The sequence below is a fragment of the Arachis hypogaea genome, chromosome 13 (assembly GCF_003086295.3).
Source record: "Arachis hypogaea cultivar Tifrunner chromosome 13, arahy.Tifrunner.gnm2.J5K5, whole genome shotgun sequence".
Taxonomy (NCBI): Eukaryota; Viridiplantae; Streptophyta; class Magnoliopsida; order Fabales; family Fabaceae; genus Arachis; species Arachis hypogaea.
In genome coordinates, this window is record NC_092048.1 from 86965740 (window position 1) to 86982531 (window position 16792).

General features: G+C 36.8%; 2 protein-coding genes across 7 annotated transcripts; one reads left to right on the plus strand and one right to left on the minus strand.

The window, feature by feature from the left end:
- Positions 1 to 1326: 1326 nt before the first annotated feature.
- Positions 1327 to 13104, minus strand: LOC112732335 (uncharacterized). 6 transcript variants are annotated; one of them, XM_025781022.2, is made up of 11 exons: positions 12509 to 13104; positions 11647 to 11835; positions 11469 to 11522; positions 5928 to 6038; positions 5013 to 5075; positions 4674 to 4928; positions 4358 to 4504; positions 3883 to 3910; positions 3453 to 3523; positions 2113 to 2172; positions 1327 to 1704 (listed from the first exon to the last, which is right to left on the minus strand). In XM_025781022.2, the coding sequence occupies exons 1-11, from the start codon at positions 13034 to 13036 to the stop codon at positions 1636 to 1638; spliced, it is 1575 nt and encodes a 524-aa protein (XP_025636807.2). In that variant the 5' UTR covers positions 13037 to 13104; the 3' UTR covers positions 1327 to 1635. The 6 variants fall into 6 exon arrangements, with proteins under 6 accessions (XP_025636807.2, XP_025636806.2, XP_072068198.1 ...); XM_025781021.2 differs by having other exon boundaries at positions 3438 to 3523; XM_072212097.1 differs by having other exon boundaries at positions 11743 to 11835; positions 12509 to 12985.
- A 657-nt stretch (positions 13105 to 13761) lies between these two features.
- Positions 13762 to 15668, plus strand: LOC140177642 (serine/threonine-protein phosphatase 7 long form homolog). Its single transcript, XM_072210785.1, has 5 exons — positions 13762 to 13833; positions 14191 to 14663; positions 14718 to 14933; positions 15035 to 15106; positions 15239 to 15668. Exons 1-5 carry the CDS (start codon positions 13762 to 13764, stop codon positions 15666 to 15668), a joined length of 1263 nt encoding a protein of 420 aa, XP_072066886.1.
- Positions 15669 to 16792: the final 1124 nt, after the last annotated feature.

A 16792-nucleotide genomic window follows, 5' to 3' on the forward strand; every position in this document is an offset into this window, starting at 1 on the left:
ACTTGTAAATATTCTGATCTCATATTTTTGTTAAACATAATAACATAATAATTTTTTTTACCATACCTTATTTAATTTAATTTTATTTATTTTATATATTCTAAATGTTAAATAATTTATACAAAATTTTATTTTTATTTTAAATTATTGACATCAATACAAATTTAAAATTTTAAAATAAATATATTAAATTGAATTTCTTAAAAACATTAAAAAAAAAGCGGCTGTTGAGCCACTAATAATTTATAAACGGCTAAAACCCAATCGATTGGTGACTAATCCAATCGAATTAATATACATCAAAAAGCTTGTAATAACTAGTTTTTGACAAATTGGTCCATTTTCATTAATCTTATAAAGTCTCTAAAGTAGTCACCAAAAAAAAAAAATAAAGTCTCTAAAGTCTGGGATGATTATAAAGAGGCATTGTGGCCACATTTCATAACTAAGCATATCATAGCCTTACTATAAAGCTTTCTTGTGAATTCATATCAATTTCTTTATAGTTAAAGGTTGTTTTATACACAGTTTTGTTCATGGACCTATATTCGTATTTATTCGCTCTTTCAAGGGAGTTCTCAAATTCAGTTTATAAGATTGTAGAAGAATTTTATAACTATTTTTTTCGCGAGACTTTTATACACCACAGTTAAGAGAGAATACTACAACGTATATTAAGTGTTAAAAGAGAAACAGTTGGAAGTTGAAATTACTTCAAGTTCTAGAGATGACTTCTCTAGGTGTAGACTTAACATACAAATGGTGAAGCAATCTGCGAGGTATATAATAAGTACTCGTTGCAGGGGTTAATGAAACCCCCATTTAAGTTTGGTGGATATATAATAAGTACATCCATACATAGATACAATATATCTGAAAACCCTAACGAAGATCATGAAACATAACAACACCCTTACATAGACGGTATGATGAGCGCCAAAGAGGCAAAAAATCCTCCCAAATAAATTCAACAATAAAATCTTAAAAACAAAAATAGGACTGCAAACCAAAATGGCCTTGGATTTTTGGAGTGGATCTTCTCTATTATTTTCAATCTCTCACTTTTCAATATTTTCACTCAGTTTTTTTTTTTTTTTTTTGTCCCACTTAAACAGTGTAAAGTGAGAAATCACATTTTACCTAACAATTGAGAATAAAAAAATTGAGAAGATCCATTCCCTTGAATTTCCAAGCTTATCCACCAAAATACTATGATGTATGTTAGGAGAGGAAGTTAAGAACCAAAAGAAAATCTACACGAAAAACCATACAAGAGTGAGCGACCATGTCCAAGTATCAGAGACATTGGCTAGGTGATGAATAAGATTAAACAAAGAAAGAAAGACTCTAATTCATTTTTGTATTATTTTTTACATATTAATGTGTATTGAAAACAAAACAATGCTTGCGCAAACCGATAAAAAATTGGCCGAGAAAGGTTCTGAGTTGTTTCAGACTAATCATGTATCTCATCTTTCACCGACTCCAGATTAGAGCATTCTACTAAAACAAAGACAGACAGAAAGAAACAATGCATGTCTAAAGTATAACCAGCAACTATATGAAAATTTACTCATCTGAAATATGCCAAGTTCTCAACTCCTGTGATCCCCCAATTTGGAGCATTAAATTCGACTAAACATTGAATCGAAAAAGCATCACATCTCCTTCTTGTACAATGTAGTCTTTACCTTCAGATCTCAGCTGCCAACAAAGTAATTCCTCAAAAAAAGTAATATTCCCACAAAAAAGAAAAGAAAAGAAAAAACTGTAGCAATATCCAATAAAAATCTCTCTTGGAACCCTATCATATATCTTTCCAAATCTTTATAAACCACATGCAATTCTTTTTGTTACCTTTAATATCTATCCATCAATTTCCACAAGTGGTTTGCAGCCATGATTGATTTCTTGTTAATTAATAGTTGATTGCTAAACCACTTGATTTAAGGCATATTGAACAAAAACCAGACTGGTAAATTAATAAATAACATTTGTAATATTGTGCCTTTATAGTAATCAAACAGAATATAATATGGTATGTGCATTTCTTAATAAATCTGAAGTGATTGCATGCATGTAAAACAAACGCTACTAAAATAAGCAACTCACAAGTCCTTTCTCTCTTGCAGCAGCTAGTGAACCAGCAGCAACAAAATCATCATAAGCCACCTAATTAAAGTAAAAATTATGAAGGTTAATGCAGTACAACAAAATAGAGAAAACTGATTGTTGGTGTGAAATCTAATTTCATATGTGCAATGAATAGATATAATTGGTTGTAGTTTAAAACAATACATACTCACATCCTCATCATACACGAGTTTTCCTCCAACAACAAATTTTAATGGTCTTCACAATATTGAATTCAGTTCATGTTACATGGCTTTTGAGCCATATAAAAACACTCCTAAATAAAATATGGAAAGGATCTTTCTGTGCATTCTGGACGCAGCAACAAGAATAAAAATGCTATAATATGTTGCTGATTCTTAACTAATTAGGAGCTCATTCCTCTTATAGTTAATACTGTGTATTCATGGTTGGGTAGACACACTAGACTCACATTTTACTCCATATAGTTAGTATCTGTATGTAAGAAATTAGTTATTTACATCAAATTAATACAAACAAGATTACATAGATTAGAGGTTGTTCTGCCTTACATCCAAAGTTCAAAACGGAAAGTTTAGACAATAATTTAAGAATCTTATTATTAAAGTTTGTCAAATTTAGTCCATTCAAGTAGCATGCTACGTTTTTAGAAAAAGTCTAGGGAGCCAACATTATTTCAGCCAACTAATTTTAAAAATCAGCCAAAAAGAAATGAACATAAAGAAAGGAATTTCCAAAACTAGTCAGGATAAAAACATTCGAAACTCACGTAAAAAAAATTTGAAAGTGAACAAAATAAAACTAATCTAAGGTATAGAATTTAGGATTTAGGGTATCGAATTTAGGATTTTGGGTTTAGAATTTAGGAGTTAGGTTAAGAATATAGAATTTAGGGTTTAGGGTTTAAAATGTAAGGATCAGAATTTAGGTTTCAGAATTTAGGATTTAGGATTTAGGGTGATCAGAGACAGTGGCAGCCAGTGGCGGCAGAGGGGCTGCAGCAAAGGTGGTGGTTCTGTGTGATTTTGTGGTGTTGGAAAGGAGAAGTGAGAAGGGGTAAAAAAAAATAAAGAAAAAACAGAAAAGAGTAGCCTAATGTACAAGCATTTCGCGTTAATGCAGGATCAAGGAAGGGCCGCTCCCAAATTTCAAAAAAAAAAAAGATTGTCAATGAGTTGGTTGGTTTGTTTGTTGGTTGAAATTGATTGATAGGATATTGGCTCCCTAGTTGGATTGTTTTAATATATATTTTTTTAAGCTCAAAATAGTTTCGATGCCAAGTCATATGCTATTATATTATATGAACAGCAGTTAAATATTACATCCTTGATGCTTACTGTTTCTGCTCGAATGAAGCCCTTCTCAAAGTCGGAATGAATTACTCCAGCAGCTTGAGGTGCAGTCATTCCTATTACAACAAAAGCTTAGAACTCAGAAGAGACAAATCTAAGTATAATATAGTTGTTTTTTTCTTTCTTTTTTTTACTATTATTGGTCAATCAATCTTACTATATCACAAATATGGATGGGTCATGAATCTTAAAAAGGAATGGGCATAAACAATATAATATGCAGGCATCACTCCCAGGAAGACGACATCTGTTCATTACCCATCAAAAGATAAAAAATTCCATGCTAATAATAATAACCTACTTAAGTTAATATACAGCCAATCTCCTAAGCATGTTTTCAGAAAAGGATGAAATCCAGTGAGGAAATAATTAACTACTGAACAATGTAAATAAGCCAAATTACAGCGAAACTAACCTGCAAGTATTGTCCATGCTTTTGTCTCCTGTATAGGCATCAGATAAACAAGATCATTTTTGACAATAAAATATGATGTGATATGTAATCAAATCTTTCACCGACACATAAATTAGGTGTTTTGAACACTTTTTTTCTTTTTTTAAATTTAGAATTAAGTGACCACCAGAACACTTCATCGAGTGAAGAAAGTTGTTAAACCCTAAACTCCATGTACTATAAATGTTAAGAATGTACAATAGGAATTATTAGATCAAATCTTGTTAAGGTTCAATTTTTATAAATTTTGGCACAAATAATCTTCATAATATGCAAATATATTAAACAGTAGAAAACTTTGGAATGAAAAATCTATTTATGTAGTTATTCAATAGTGTATCTATATCATGCAGCGCACGTGCACACACACCCATATCATTTACTAGGATAATCAGTACTATAATTCTCTTTAAAACTTTTTGACTTTTCCTTGTACCTTTTCACCAGAAGTAAAATAAGTTCGTAACCCCAGCAGACCATAAGTTTCCCTAATTAGGTTCCCAAGACCACTTTCACTAACACCGAGCGAATTCAAATATTCTTGTCTTTCTTCCATTGGTAGTTCAGTCAGCTCGGCCTCAACCTGAAAGAACAAGTAATGTACTTTGGTATATGTGGTGATAACAAGAACAGCAACAACTGTCTTTCAATATAAGGAATTACAACCTAGACAAACCACAACTCTAGAAAATGTATATTATACGAAGTCCCATGAAAACCACAAGGAAAGTTGCCTTTCCAAACGTGTATACCTGTGCCGAAACAGTTACGATTCCCGACTGCAGCTCAGATGCAACTTCTGTGACTTCCTTCACATAATTATTGTCTGCAGCATCAGATAGATCAGATTCTGCAACATTTGCTACATATATAACAGGTTTCATGGTGAGCAAGCAGAGATGCTTTACAGCATCCCTTTCATAATCCGTTAAGGTCACAGATCGTGCAGGTTTTCCATCCAAGAGTGCCTCACGAATCTTTTCCAGTGCAGACTTTTCTGCCTCTTCCTATATCAAGAATTTAAAAATCAGCTAGATTATACTTCAAGTCTTCAACAGAGAAATAAAACAACTAAGGAGAGATGATAGTACCTTAACTTTAGATTGTGAATCCTTTGCCTTGCCTTTCTTTAGTTTCTCCAATCTTTTATCAATCTGCATTTCTCCCCCCAAAAAAAAAAAATCGTTAGTAGACCAGTAAAACAATATGCCTATGTTGGGAGAAAAACAAGGGTGGGGGTACTGTGGGCCAATCTGAGGGTGGGACAGGCTTAACATAAACTGTTAGTCACAAGGTAGTTAGTAGGAAACATAAATAGAAGGGAGACAAAGAAGCAAGGAATTCAATTGGAAAATATTACAGAGTAGTTAGAATCTCTTTTGAGTTTTCCTCAATCATTGTATTCAGGTTAGCAGAGTCCGGTTGATCTAAGAAACATCCCAAAATACACCATTTCTTATTTTCTTTTGTTTATTTTTCACTATAATCCGAGCCAGTTTCTTCAGGACATCTTAGTTAAATCAGTGGAATCCATCAATAAAATAAATAAAATCCGAAGCAACTGTGCATGGATGAGCATATGATCTGCCAGAAACAAAGCATTGACAATAGCAACCATCCCAAAGGAAAATAATATAATAATTTCATCTAAAAAAAAAAGAAGTTATTATGAGAACTCATATTATAAGGGACATTGTAACTACATATCCATATCTACCATTGAATAGGATTTAGATGAAGTCCACATTCTATCTGATAGTGGACCATAGATGAGCTGGCATGGTAGGGACATTTCTTCAACAATGTTTAACACAACAAAGCCATTTTCCACTATACTTCAATGTTCTTGTAGTACTAACAAAATCAAGATAATAATCCTGAATTGTACCTTCCAAATGCAATGAAAGGGGAACATATCACAATCAAATATTTTTTTTTTTATCGAAAAAGGAACGCATTCAAAGGAAGGCAGTATAATTGGGCAGAATGATAGCTAGTCAGCTGACCTGGTCCAAATCTGCAAAAACAAGCTCCAAGTTGATAACATCAATATCAGATTTTGGATCAACTTTACCATTCACATGAACTATATCATTGTCTTCAAAACATCGAACAACCTAATGTAACAATCAATAGATCCATGATAATATAAGAAACAAGGGAATCAAGATTGTGATAGCAAGTCTGTAACTACAAATATATATACCAGGGAGGGGACGGGGAATCCTCGTTTCATAACGGTTTCAACAGAAATACAAAGAAACTAGGAGACAGAAATGAGTTTGGAGAAGTAGATACCAAGTTGGAAAAAAAAGCCTCTAGGGACAAAATTTCCCATTTTCTGTTGACCCAAAAACTAGGGACAGTAGGAATAAGACAGAGAAAACTTCTTTATTTTGTCTATATCTTAGTGTTTCATATATTTTCTTTCTTAAGACACTTACCAAACATGGTATAAGGGATCATACTTCAAATGAAAAGGGCGGCCAGGTAAAAAGCATCACATGATATGCAGGATTTTAGAGGGTCGCAGGATTTAGAAAAGGATCGCACCCAAAGTGTGTAATGCGGGTAGCCTAAACTGATGCAAGCTATTACATACCATGAGATTTTATGTGCACACTTAATCATATGTATTGAATGGTTCAAAGCTTGTATATCATTTTAATTCGGAGAAGTGAAAATCATTGGTTACTATGTAAAAGTTCAACTAATGAGATACCTTTACTGAAGGCAAAAGATTTCTGGGACAATAAGAGCAGAAAGGAAATTTTGAAAATGTAGGAGGATTGTGAGATATATTTTCAAAATATATGAAAAGTCATGTTCAAAAAATTGCATCTGTTCATGAGGTTGTAACTCATTAAAGAGTTGTATTTTCTCAAAGGGATGTTTCTCTTCATGAATATGCATCCGTATTCATGCATGTACTTAAGCATATGTGCCTCTAGATAGGACCTCAACATATTTTTTATGCGCAGAGAGAGGGAAAAAATTATCATTCTATAGAATATCATTGGTGTAAAGCTTGATTGCATGAGTACCAAAACAAATCAAGTGCTCTTCCTTGTTATCTTGCACGAGTTTGCCAGAAACTCATTTTGCACTCTCAGTTTGGATTGGTGAGAGGTGAATTAAGTCTAAAGGAAAATGTGTGTAATACATGCCTTGAAGAGTTGCACTATTCTCTTACTTAATCTTCCTACTGCAGATTATGTACCACCATTCTCATCTTCAAGGCTTCAACAAATTCCAAGATTCTCAATCCAAGTTCTCACAATTATGAGTAACAATTAGTTGCCACCATACTTTTTATGGCAGATGCCGGCTCATAGCCGAAGGGTAAAAACTGCCATGAGGTTATGACCGGGTGGTGTTGAAGTAAATGATCTAAATGGCAGATACATTAAAAAACTATAAATTGTATACAAATAAAAACTAAGAAAATCTACAAGATATAAATAAAACTACTAAAAAAATTATATCTAAAACAACTAATACTTTATCAAGAATAATATGAAACTATATATCCACATTATAACAATCAATATTAAAGATTAAAACTACTATCAATTATCAAAATAAGAATGTTAATATAAACGAAGCAGCAGAAGCAAATTGAGGATTTAGAATACAGAAAAAAAATTGAGCAGTTAGAACAGAAAAAAAAAGATTTGAATGGAAAAACAAAAACTTGAGGGGTTCAAAATATAAAGAGAAGGAAGCATCTTAGATATGTAGATTCACGAACAACGTTTAACGTTGTCGCCATCCTGCGCAGGTCATGGAGCCATCATCATCAATGTTTCGTGCCACTATTGCGTTCTTTTGCTTCGTCACCATGGTCTTCCTTTTTAGAACAGTTGATGCATGTTCAAGAGGGCATTTTCGTTATTTTAGAGACAAGGTGCAGAATGATGTTAGAAGAATTACACTATGCCGGCCTTGAATGTCAAGAAAACCAAGAGTTCGTATAAAAAATAGTGGTGCTGAAATTGCGGCACTCATAAGGCCCATTAGGCTAAGAACAGGTTTCTTAGAGGCCTAATAGGAAAATATTTATCTATCTTTTTATGTTTCCGTTGTGTCTTTTCTTGTTCATTCATATTCATTCTTATTTTCTTACAAGTTTCTTAGTTGTTACTTCTCCACTTTAATCGCCAAATTGACTAAATCCTCATTTGCATAATGGTGAAGCTCAACCTCATCTACAATTTCTTGGTTTAATCCAATCAAAAATCGCCCCATAAGAACTTTAAAACCCTTTTCAAAATTAATCTTGCACATTGAATACAGCAACTCTTTGTGGTACTCCTTTACTGATTTTGAACCTTGTTTCAACTTACAAAACTTTTCAAGAAACTCATGGTATGATGATGACACAAACTGGTTCCTCATGATTTTCTTCATCTTCTCCCAGGTGCAAATTGGTCTTCCATACCTTTTTATAGATCTTCCTAACTCATTCCACTTAGCTTCTACCAATCTAACATTCTTTTCCTCTGACAGGATGCAATACGCAAAAATTGACTATATCTTCCTTTCCTATTTGAAATATGTGTCAGCATCATTTTTCCTTTACAAGCAGGGATTTGCATCTTAAAAACCTTTCTCGCATAAGAGATTCCTTCATCATCACTAATACCATTCTCAGTCCTCATTGATTCTAATTTGGAAACCTATAAAAATAATAATAAAGACCTCACAATACTATTCTCACGTGTATCACTCAAAATTAGGTCACTCGTGTTTGCACTTAATCCATGGCTTTGTCCATCTTTTGAGCTAACCTCTGGTCTATTTCCACTCTTATATTACTTTAACAAGTTGTACTTCAGAAATAAAGAGAAAAAAGAGACCAAGAGACCAAACTAAGATAATCGTAATGATAAAAACTTTCAATTTGACAAAAAAAAATTCAGATTATGTGACAAACAAATTTGAAAAATACTAGAAAATTTTCCAAACCCAATTGATACCCCAGAAGAATTTGAAACAAATCTGAAATTTGGATACTTGGAAATTGAAATCAACAACCTTTTAATTGTATGACATTCTCCCCTTCTTTTTTCCTTTTTTTTTTGTACTGCACTTTTCATAAACAACACCTCTTCTTTTTTTTTTTTTGGAATTTACGATTTTTTTAATTCTCCTTTTTTTTCCCATGCTTTTTTTCTTTGAATTTTCGAGATTTTTTTCGCTGAATATCACTCTAAAGTAAAATTGCAAAAATAAAAGATAAAATAAAGAAACTAGACACCGACCCTAGAACGTGTAGATAAATAAGATCGTAGCTACGACCTGTAACTGATACTAAATGATAATGAATGAATATAAATGAACAAGAAAAGACACAATGGAAACACAAAAAGATAAATAAAGATTTTTCTATTAGGCCTCTAAGAAACCCGTTCTTAACAACTTAGGTTACCGGAAGGGTTTTTTTCTACTAGACCTTCAAAGAACATGTTTGACAACCTAGATCAAAGGGCTACAATTGAAAGAACGAACACTAAGAATTACCTTAGATTGGATCCTTCAAATTTCTTCATGCAACAAGCAAGCAAATCACTCACTTCACTTGGTCACACAATGCAAAACGTGCATAAAGCAACTCAGAAATTTTTATTCATCAAAAGTGATCAGATTGCTTCACAAAAGTGCTTAAATAGATCCCTAACAGATTAACTTAAAAGTGGATCAAATCTTCCTAGAATAAAACAATAAAATCTGAAAAAAATAAAAGATATGACTCCAAAATTAACTCTAACTAATTTAAATCAGATAAGATCTTATTAGATATTAAACACCTAGTATATGAATATGATAATTAATTTAAATCAGATTTGATCTATAAAGATTAGATCAGATTTGATTTAAATTTAAAACACCAAAAATACTACTAAACAAATCAAAACCAAATCAAATCTTTTAACATCCCTAACAACAAATCAAATTTAAATATAACTAGATAATTTCGAATTTAATACCGAGTTTATGCTTCCCAATGAATTTTAAAAGAACTCTTGGGCTTCTTGATGTCCTCATTTAGTCCAATGGGCCTTATGAGTACTGCAATTTCAGCTCCACTGTTTTTGAGACGAACTATTGGTCTTCTTGATATCCAAGATCGGCATAGTGTAATTTTTCTAGTATTCAGATCCTTGAACATGACAAGATTACCATTCTGCACCTTTGTCACTAAATGACAAAAACACCCTCCTGAACACATATCAACAATGGCATGTTGTCGACAATGATGTTGTTGGCATCACAAGTCTTCGTCTTTCTCAAGCAACAGAGAGGGAGAGTGAACGTAGAGAGGGTATGAAGAGGGAGAATATGAGCCAAAGAAAACTTTTCTTATAAAGGTTAGGCTTAGGTTTATTAAATGAAAAGACCCGGTAATTTAAAAAAATCCAAAAAAAACCCGCCATACTTGTATTAGACCGTCATGGCACCACCGCCAATGTGGCCACCATTTGCCAAACACCATTTCTGCAACACCACATGCTTAAGATGGCAGCTAGCCCAAAAACCGCCATGCTGTAACACCATGGCAACAATTTTAAAACCCTACTTGCCGCCTTGTTAACATCAAGATTGGGAACTTAAAGGCTCAACCTGAAGAAGAATTCAGCAAGTTTGCAACAGCCGCATCAAGTGGCAAGATCTTCCAAACTTCAAGAATTTATGGAATTTGTAACATCCAAGAGCTGTTTTCTTAATTCTTCCTTAGGAAAAAGGTGTATTATTTAAACAGTTTGCATTGATAGGAACCTAAAATTGCTTAAGTCTACATTAGGAGGGGAACAGGGAAAGGTCAGGCCCAATGAATTGGTTTTGACGAGACCTAACTAGCGGTTGCTAAGTTGGCAGGAGGAATTGCAAGGAGAGAAGGATTTTGTGGAATCTAGATCATATTTCTATGAGTTTGAAAGAGCAAGGATCTTAAGTGTCAGATAATAAAGCTAAACTGGTGGTGGAACCTTGGCAGTGAGGTACTACAGCTATGAAGCTCAATTGTATTCCACTAACATTAGTCCAAATGTGGTACTACAGCACTATCTTCTTATTGTATTAACTGTTTTGCCTTCTCTAATACCAATTCCTATCAATTTCAATGGAAAGATCCCTTAAGTTGCATAGGGGAAGCTGCAAGGCAGAAAAATTGTAATTTAGTAGGTTGTGGGGAATTACATAACTTCATTTCCATAAGGTGGTGTATGAACTCAAGTTACAGGTAGTAGAGATGCCTCGATTTCAGAAGCAGTCATGAGAGGGAATCAAAGGCAACAGCAGAACCAGTTCAATTAATACATACACTTGGGAATCAAACCGTCCTTTACAACTACCAGCAAGAAAATGAATGATCCGGTCTAGTCAACCTAGAACATAAGTGAGAATACTGTGTACATAGCTAACTAACCGTTTCGTTAAAAACAGAATATAAAACAAAAATAAAATTACAAAAGTACTGATGTAACAAAATTATGTGAAAAGATGATAGATAAACAAAACTAAGCGAACAGACAAGAGATAAACACCTGAAGTATAGAGTCGACCTCACGAATGTGCGACAGAAACTTATTACCCAGTCCCTGCAACAATTAAAGGTGCAGAAGAAATTAAACAGTGCAACTGTGTAATGAGGAGAGAGAGAAAGAATAAAAGAGAATGTGTTTACTAGCACCAAAACTAAATAAGAAGAAAAAATATAAATACCTCGCCTTGACTTGCACCCTTTACAAGCCCCGCAATATCCACAAATTCTATAGATGCAGGGACTGCTCGAACAGATTTACTAAGATTAGAAAGTACCTGGAGACGAGAATCTGGAACTGCAACAATCCCTACATTTGGCTCTATTGTACAAAAAGGAAAATTAGCAGCTTGAGCCTTTCCATTTTCAACCTAGACATACAAGAAGGATTGTATATAAAAATTTAAAATCGATATAAACTGACATTATTGCAGCACTAGGAAGTAGAGCTATATGCATGCAAAACATCACCACCACAATCAACCTAACATTAACCATAAATTAGAGAAAATAAAAGAGAAAGATCCAACGATATTTACCAACCATTTCATCTATAAAAGGCATAGTAATGATGAAGTTATTCCAAAAGTCCTTCTTTTTCAATAAAATAGAAACAAAGAAAAGAAACAGAAACAAGGTAACACAAATAAACATTTCACAAGACATCCGCCAAAAGGAGAGCAGCACTAGCAGAGGGCTGTTGGAGGGATCTCTAATGGAATCATTCTATTTGACACCAATCGTAGCCAATCATCAGCCCATATGTTTGTAAATCAAATAAAGCTAGGACAGTTCATATCATTAGGAAAGCCCATCACAGAGTTAACTATTATTAATCAAAAACCGTCATTCAATTCCTAGAAATGAACACTAAAGAAAATTCATATATGTTCTTTACTTCAACAGAAAAATATCCGTCTGTATCTCTCACTGTCTATCTGGCTCACAGACGTTATCAAAATGCAGCCCAATAGAACAAAAATCAACTAGGTATTCGCATTATAGAAAAGACGCATAATGAGAATGTGGCACATAGAGGCTTACAACAGCATTGAATAGAGTGGACTTGCCAACGTTGGGGAGGCCAACGATGCCGGCTCTAAGGCTCATACTTATCCTTGATGAAAAAGACGAGAACCTTCGTTGAGTCCCGTAGAAGTGAGCGGTTCGGAGAAGAGTTTGATTTCGCAAGAAGTTTGACTTGAGTGGATGAAATAGAGTGGGAACAAGGTGAAGGTGACTGCAAGCCGCTCTTGCCATTGCTTGCGTTGCAGTTGCCGGAGGGAACGCACATTCAACGGATATGGATGCGGTGGATACATGCGCAGCTTCAACAGATAAATTCCAAGCTGGGACTTGAAAACTGAAAACATGACCCGAACAACCCACGGCCACGAGTGGTGCCTTGCCCCAGCAGGCCAGGTTAATAACCGGTTTGGTTTGGGTACAATATAAAGCCGCATTTAACCCGTCATAATTGTTTGGACTTTGGAGTGATGGATTCATGGATACCCACCCACTAATTCGGGTCATATGTTTTACGTTGCCCGCCCCAACCTGGATCCGGGTCATGTTTTGTCGGATTTGTGCCCGTCTATTTTTGATTTTTTATTGTGTTATGTTTCGAGTTGAGTTTGGATAGCTTTGTCTTTTTTAAATAAAATATATATTTTAGGATAAAATTATAATAAAATATAATATTTTTATATTTTAATTAATACTTTTATATTATATAATATTATTTTTATTTTAAAATAATCTATTTTAATATAAATATGATATAATATATTAATATTTATTAAGTAAAATTTTATTAATTTATTATATAAAATTTATAAAATTAATTGATTTATTTTGGATTAATTTAGGGTCAAAATAAATTCAGGGGTAAAAAACATAGATAAACCAATGGGGGAAACTTGTTACATGAATAAGCCAAACCAAAAAGAGATCCACGAATCAGCCAAGCCCTATTTATATACAATTCGAACCTAATTGGTTCGAACCCTATTTATATACAATTCGAACCTAATTGGTTCGAACCCTATTTACACATAATTCGAACCTAATAGGTTCGAACTTCAAGTTTATAAATCGAACCTAATTGGTTCGAACTACGTTCTATTACGTGCATCATATAATTCGAACCTAATTGGTTCGAATTATGAGTGATTGTGCTATATAACGAGTTCGAATCAAGCAGATTCGAATCAGTTATCCTTTTCCATACCCCACCAAATCCCAGAGAAAACGACCCAGATTCGATCCGAGAAATAGTAGAACCGAAGACTCAGCTGATGGGGGACGATCCTGCAAGACTGTACCGGTTGGATGCGGTTGCTCATATAGCCGGGGTCATCAACGACGAGGTTAGTACATAGAAAAGTTTCTGCACACGGTTTATTTGAGTTAGTGATTTTGCATGTGGTTTTAGCGGTTCTATATGTGAGTGGTTTATCAGGGTGGCATTACAAATGGTTTAGCTTAGAGGTTATTGCATGCGGTTTAGGGGGCGGTTTTTGGTAAGTGGGTTTTTGTAAGTGGTTTTATATGCGCTTCTGTGAATAGTTTATGTAAGTGGTTTATGTTAGGTGGTTTTGTTAGTGGTTTGTTGTAGTGGTATTGCAAATGATTTAATTTAGTGGTTTTGCATGCGGTTTAATTGGTGGTTTAGAGTAAGTGGTTTATTGTATGTGGTTTAATAATGTGGTCCATTTAATGCGCAGCCACAACGATGCATCAGGAGCATGCGGCGGCAACAAGGCATGCCACTCGACGAGCGTTATGTTCCGTACCTGCAGATGGCCGGGTTATACCATATGGCTAGACTGAACGATAGATGGTTCCGGTTAGACGAGCCCCTTGTCAGCGCCTTCGTCGAGAGGTGGCGTCCTGAGACGCATACCTTCCACATGCCCTTCGGAGAGTGCACGATCACGCTTCAGGACGTGGCATACCAGTTGGGGTTGGCAGTGGACGGGCGTTATGTCAGCGGTTGCCTTACAGACTTCCATCTGTATATCGAGGGTGGACGTCCAGCTTGGGTGTGGTTCGAGGAGTTGCTTGGAGTGGTACCTCATCCGAGCCAGGTTCAGAAGTTCGCAGTAAACTGCACCTGGTTCCAGGAGACTTTCGGACACTGCCCCGAGGGAGCCGATGAGGACACTGTGCGGCGCTTCGCTCGTGCCTATATCATGATGTTGTTGGGCACTCAGCTGTTTGCCGACAAGTCCGGCAACCGCATTCACATCAGATGGCTTCCGTACGTAGCTAGGATTGAGGAGATGGGTTCCTACAGTTGGGGGTCTGCAGCATTGGCGTGGTTGTACCATTGCATGTGCCGAGTGGCAAACAGACATGTGGTCAAGCTAGCCGGCCCACTTCAGCTACTTCAGTCCTGGATATTCTGGCGCTTTCCCAGGTTTAGGCCTGCTGGGTATGATACGTCCAGCTGGCCTTTGGCATCGAGGTACGCTAGTCAGGCTTTTCTATTTCAAGTTGGGATAGCTGCTGTGAGTATTACAAATCTGTCATAATTCTGAATAAATGTAACACCCATGTGCCCTGCAGGTGGTCAGGTTACAGCCCTTCCTACAGCCAGAAGGGTCCTCGACTGCAGAGCACGAGACTGGAGATAGACAGGTTACATGCCAGGGATGTGAGTGTTCTTCCTGTTACTTTAATTTAAATAAGTAGACATCGAATGTTTCTGTTTAGCCAGTTGGCGTGACAACATCGGTATTTATTTGTGCAGTTTATCTGGATGCCTTATAGCTCCCCCGAGGTACTTCAGGTTGTGCATCCGGAGGTGTTGGAGCCCCGACACATGGCAGTGTGGCGTTCTGTCACGTCGCTGATATACTTTGCCGTCGTAGAGTGGCATCAGGTAGACAGGGTGCTACCGCAGTTCGGTGGTGTGCAGCCTCTCCTGCGTCCCGCCCTGAACATCGACTTTCTGATGTCGAAGGACGGGAGAGGCGGCGATCGTTGGTTCCCGTCCACCTTACCGGATTGGCATATTCATTGGGAGACCCGTGCGGACCACGTCCTCCGGTTCGATGTTGTTGCCGATCCTGGACCTTCGCACGCCTATCTAGACTGGTGGAGCCAGCATGGGAAGAGGTTCTTGTCACCCGATATTCATCTGGGGGATCTGAGGGGCATTCCTATTCCTGTCGAGGCGTCACAGAGGGGTCCTGGTTGAGTTCCTGACATGGATCGAGTCGACGACGTCCCTGATAGGCGTCGGGTTGAGAGGAGAGCTCGTGTCGGGACACGACAGAGCCAGCGTGAGTGGAATTGGCTGGAGCGGGCTATTGACGACGCTGATGAGGCAAGTAGGGGTGGTCGTCGAGGACGAGGGCGTGGAGGCAGACGGAGGGCACCCGTCGAGGGCCAGGACGGTCATCAGGCTGGTGGCCTTGGTGGACAGGGGTATGCCACCAGAGATCCTGCTCCCCATGCTGAGGCTGGACTTGGGGAGGTGCCGCTGGGAGATTACTTAATTGGAGTTCCACCTTACGACCCCACACCTCAGGAGAGTAGGCCATGGGTGAGTCCAGGCAGCACGTTTTCAGACCTACTTGCCGGTGTTGGGTTTGACGGGGATCTTGGATCCCCCTTCTTTGATGACATCAGTGCCATCATGCATGATGAGGAGGCTGTCCCTGGGCGGAGTCAGACGACGGGGACACAGGCACCGTTAGATGTCGATCTGAATGAGCCGCCCTCCGTTCCTCCTCCTGATTATTTCGCTTTGGGTGGTACCCCAGCGTCGGCACATACTGCTGGGTCACATTCAGTTGCCGGGCCGTCCTCATCCCGACCGGTCCATGTCCAGCCTAGGACGCCTGCACAGCCAGCCCCGCAGGACGAGGACGAGGAGATCGAGGATCAGGAGCTGTTTATCCGGAGAGGTCAGAGGACACGGGTTCCACGTCATTGCTTCACCGGGTCGCACCTTTTTAGATGATTTATGTGCCTAGTTGTATGTTACCCATGTTCGTCTATGTATTTTGTTACCAGTGTTACTTTGTATCCACCTTTAGATGTATGTCTGTGTTAGCGAGAAAACATTTGTACTTTGCATTTTGATGTTATTTAATTGCCGCATCATGTCTTCATAATGTAACTCGTATACTAATTTATTCTCATGCGTGTTCAGCATACATTTCGTTTAATACTACCGAAACAAAACGTATTCATAAATTTCGATCCCATGCACGTAGCATATGCAGCTTCGTTCCTTACTAATTCGAACCATCTAGCTTCAAATTGCATTGAACGTAGTTCGAACCAATTAGGTTCGAATTATAAACTTGGAGTTCG

Coding starts and splice junctions, on each gene's coding strand:
- LOC140177642 (XM_072210785.1), top strand. CDS start 13,762: ATGGGGGACGATCCTGCAAGACTGTACCGGTTGGATGCGGTTGCTCAT. Junction 14,934..15,034: donor AGCTGGCCTTTGGCATCGAG/GTACGCTAGTCA, acceptor TGTGCCCTGCAG/GTGGTCAGGTTACAGCCCTT. Junction 15,107..15,238: donor ACGAGACTGGAGATAGACAG/GTTACATGCCAG, acceptor GATGCCTTATAG/CTCCCCCGAGGTACTTCAGG.
- LOC112732335 (XM_025781021.2), bottom strand. CDS start 13,036: ATGACCCGGATCCAGGTTGGGGCGGGCAACGTAAAACATATGACCCGA. Junction 11,836..12,508: donor CCACTCTATTCAATGCTGTT/GTAAGCCTCTAT, acceptor TTGTATGTCTAG/GTTGAAAATGGAAAGGCTCA. Junction 4,929..5,012: donor ATTCACAATCTAAAGTTAAG/GTACTATCATCT, acceptor TTCTTGATATAG/GAAGAGGCAGAAAAGTCTGC.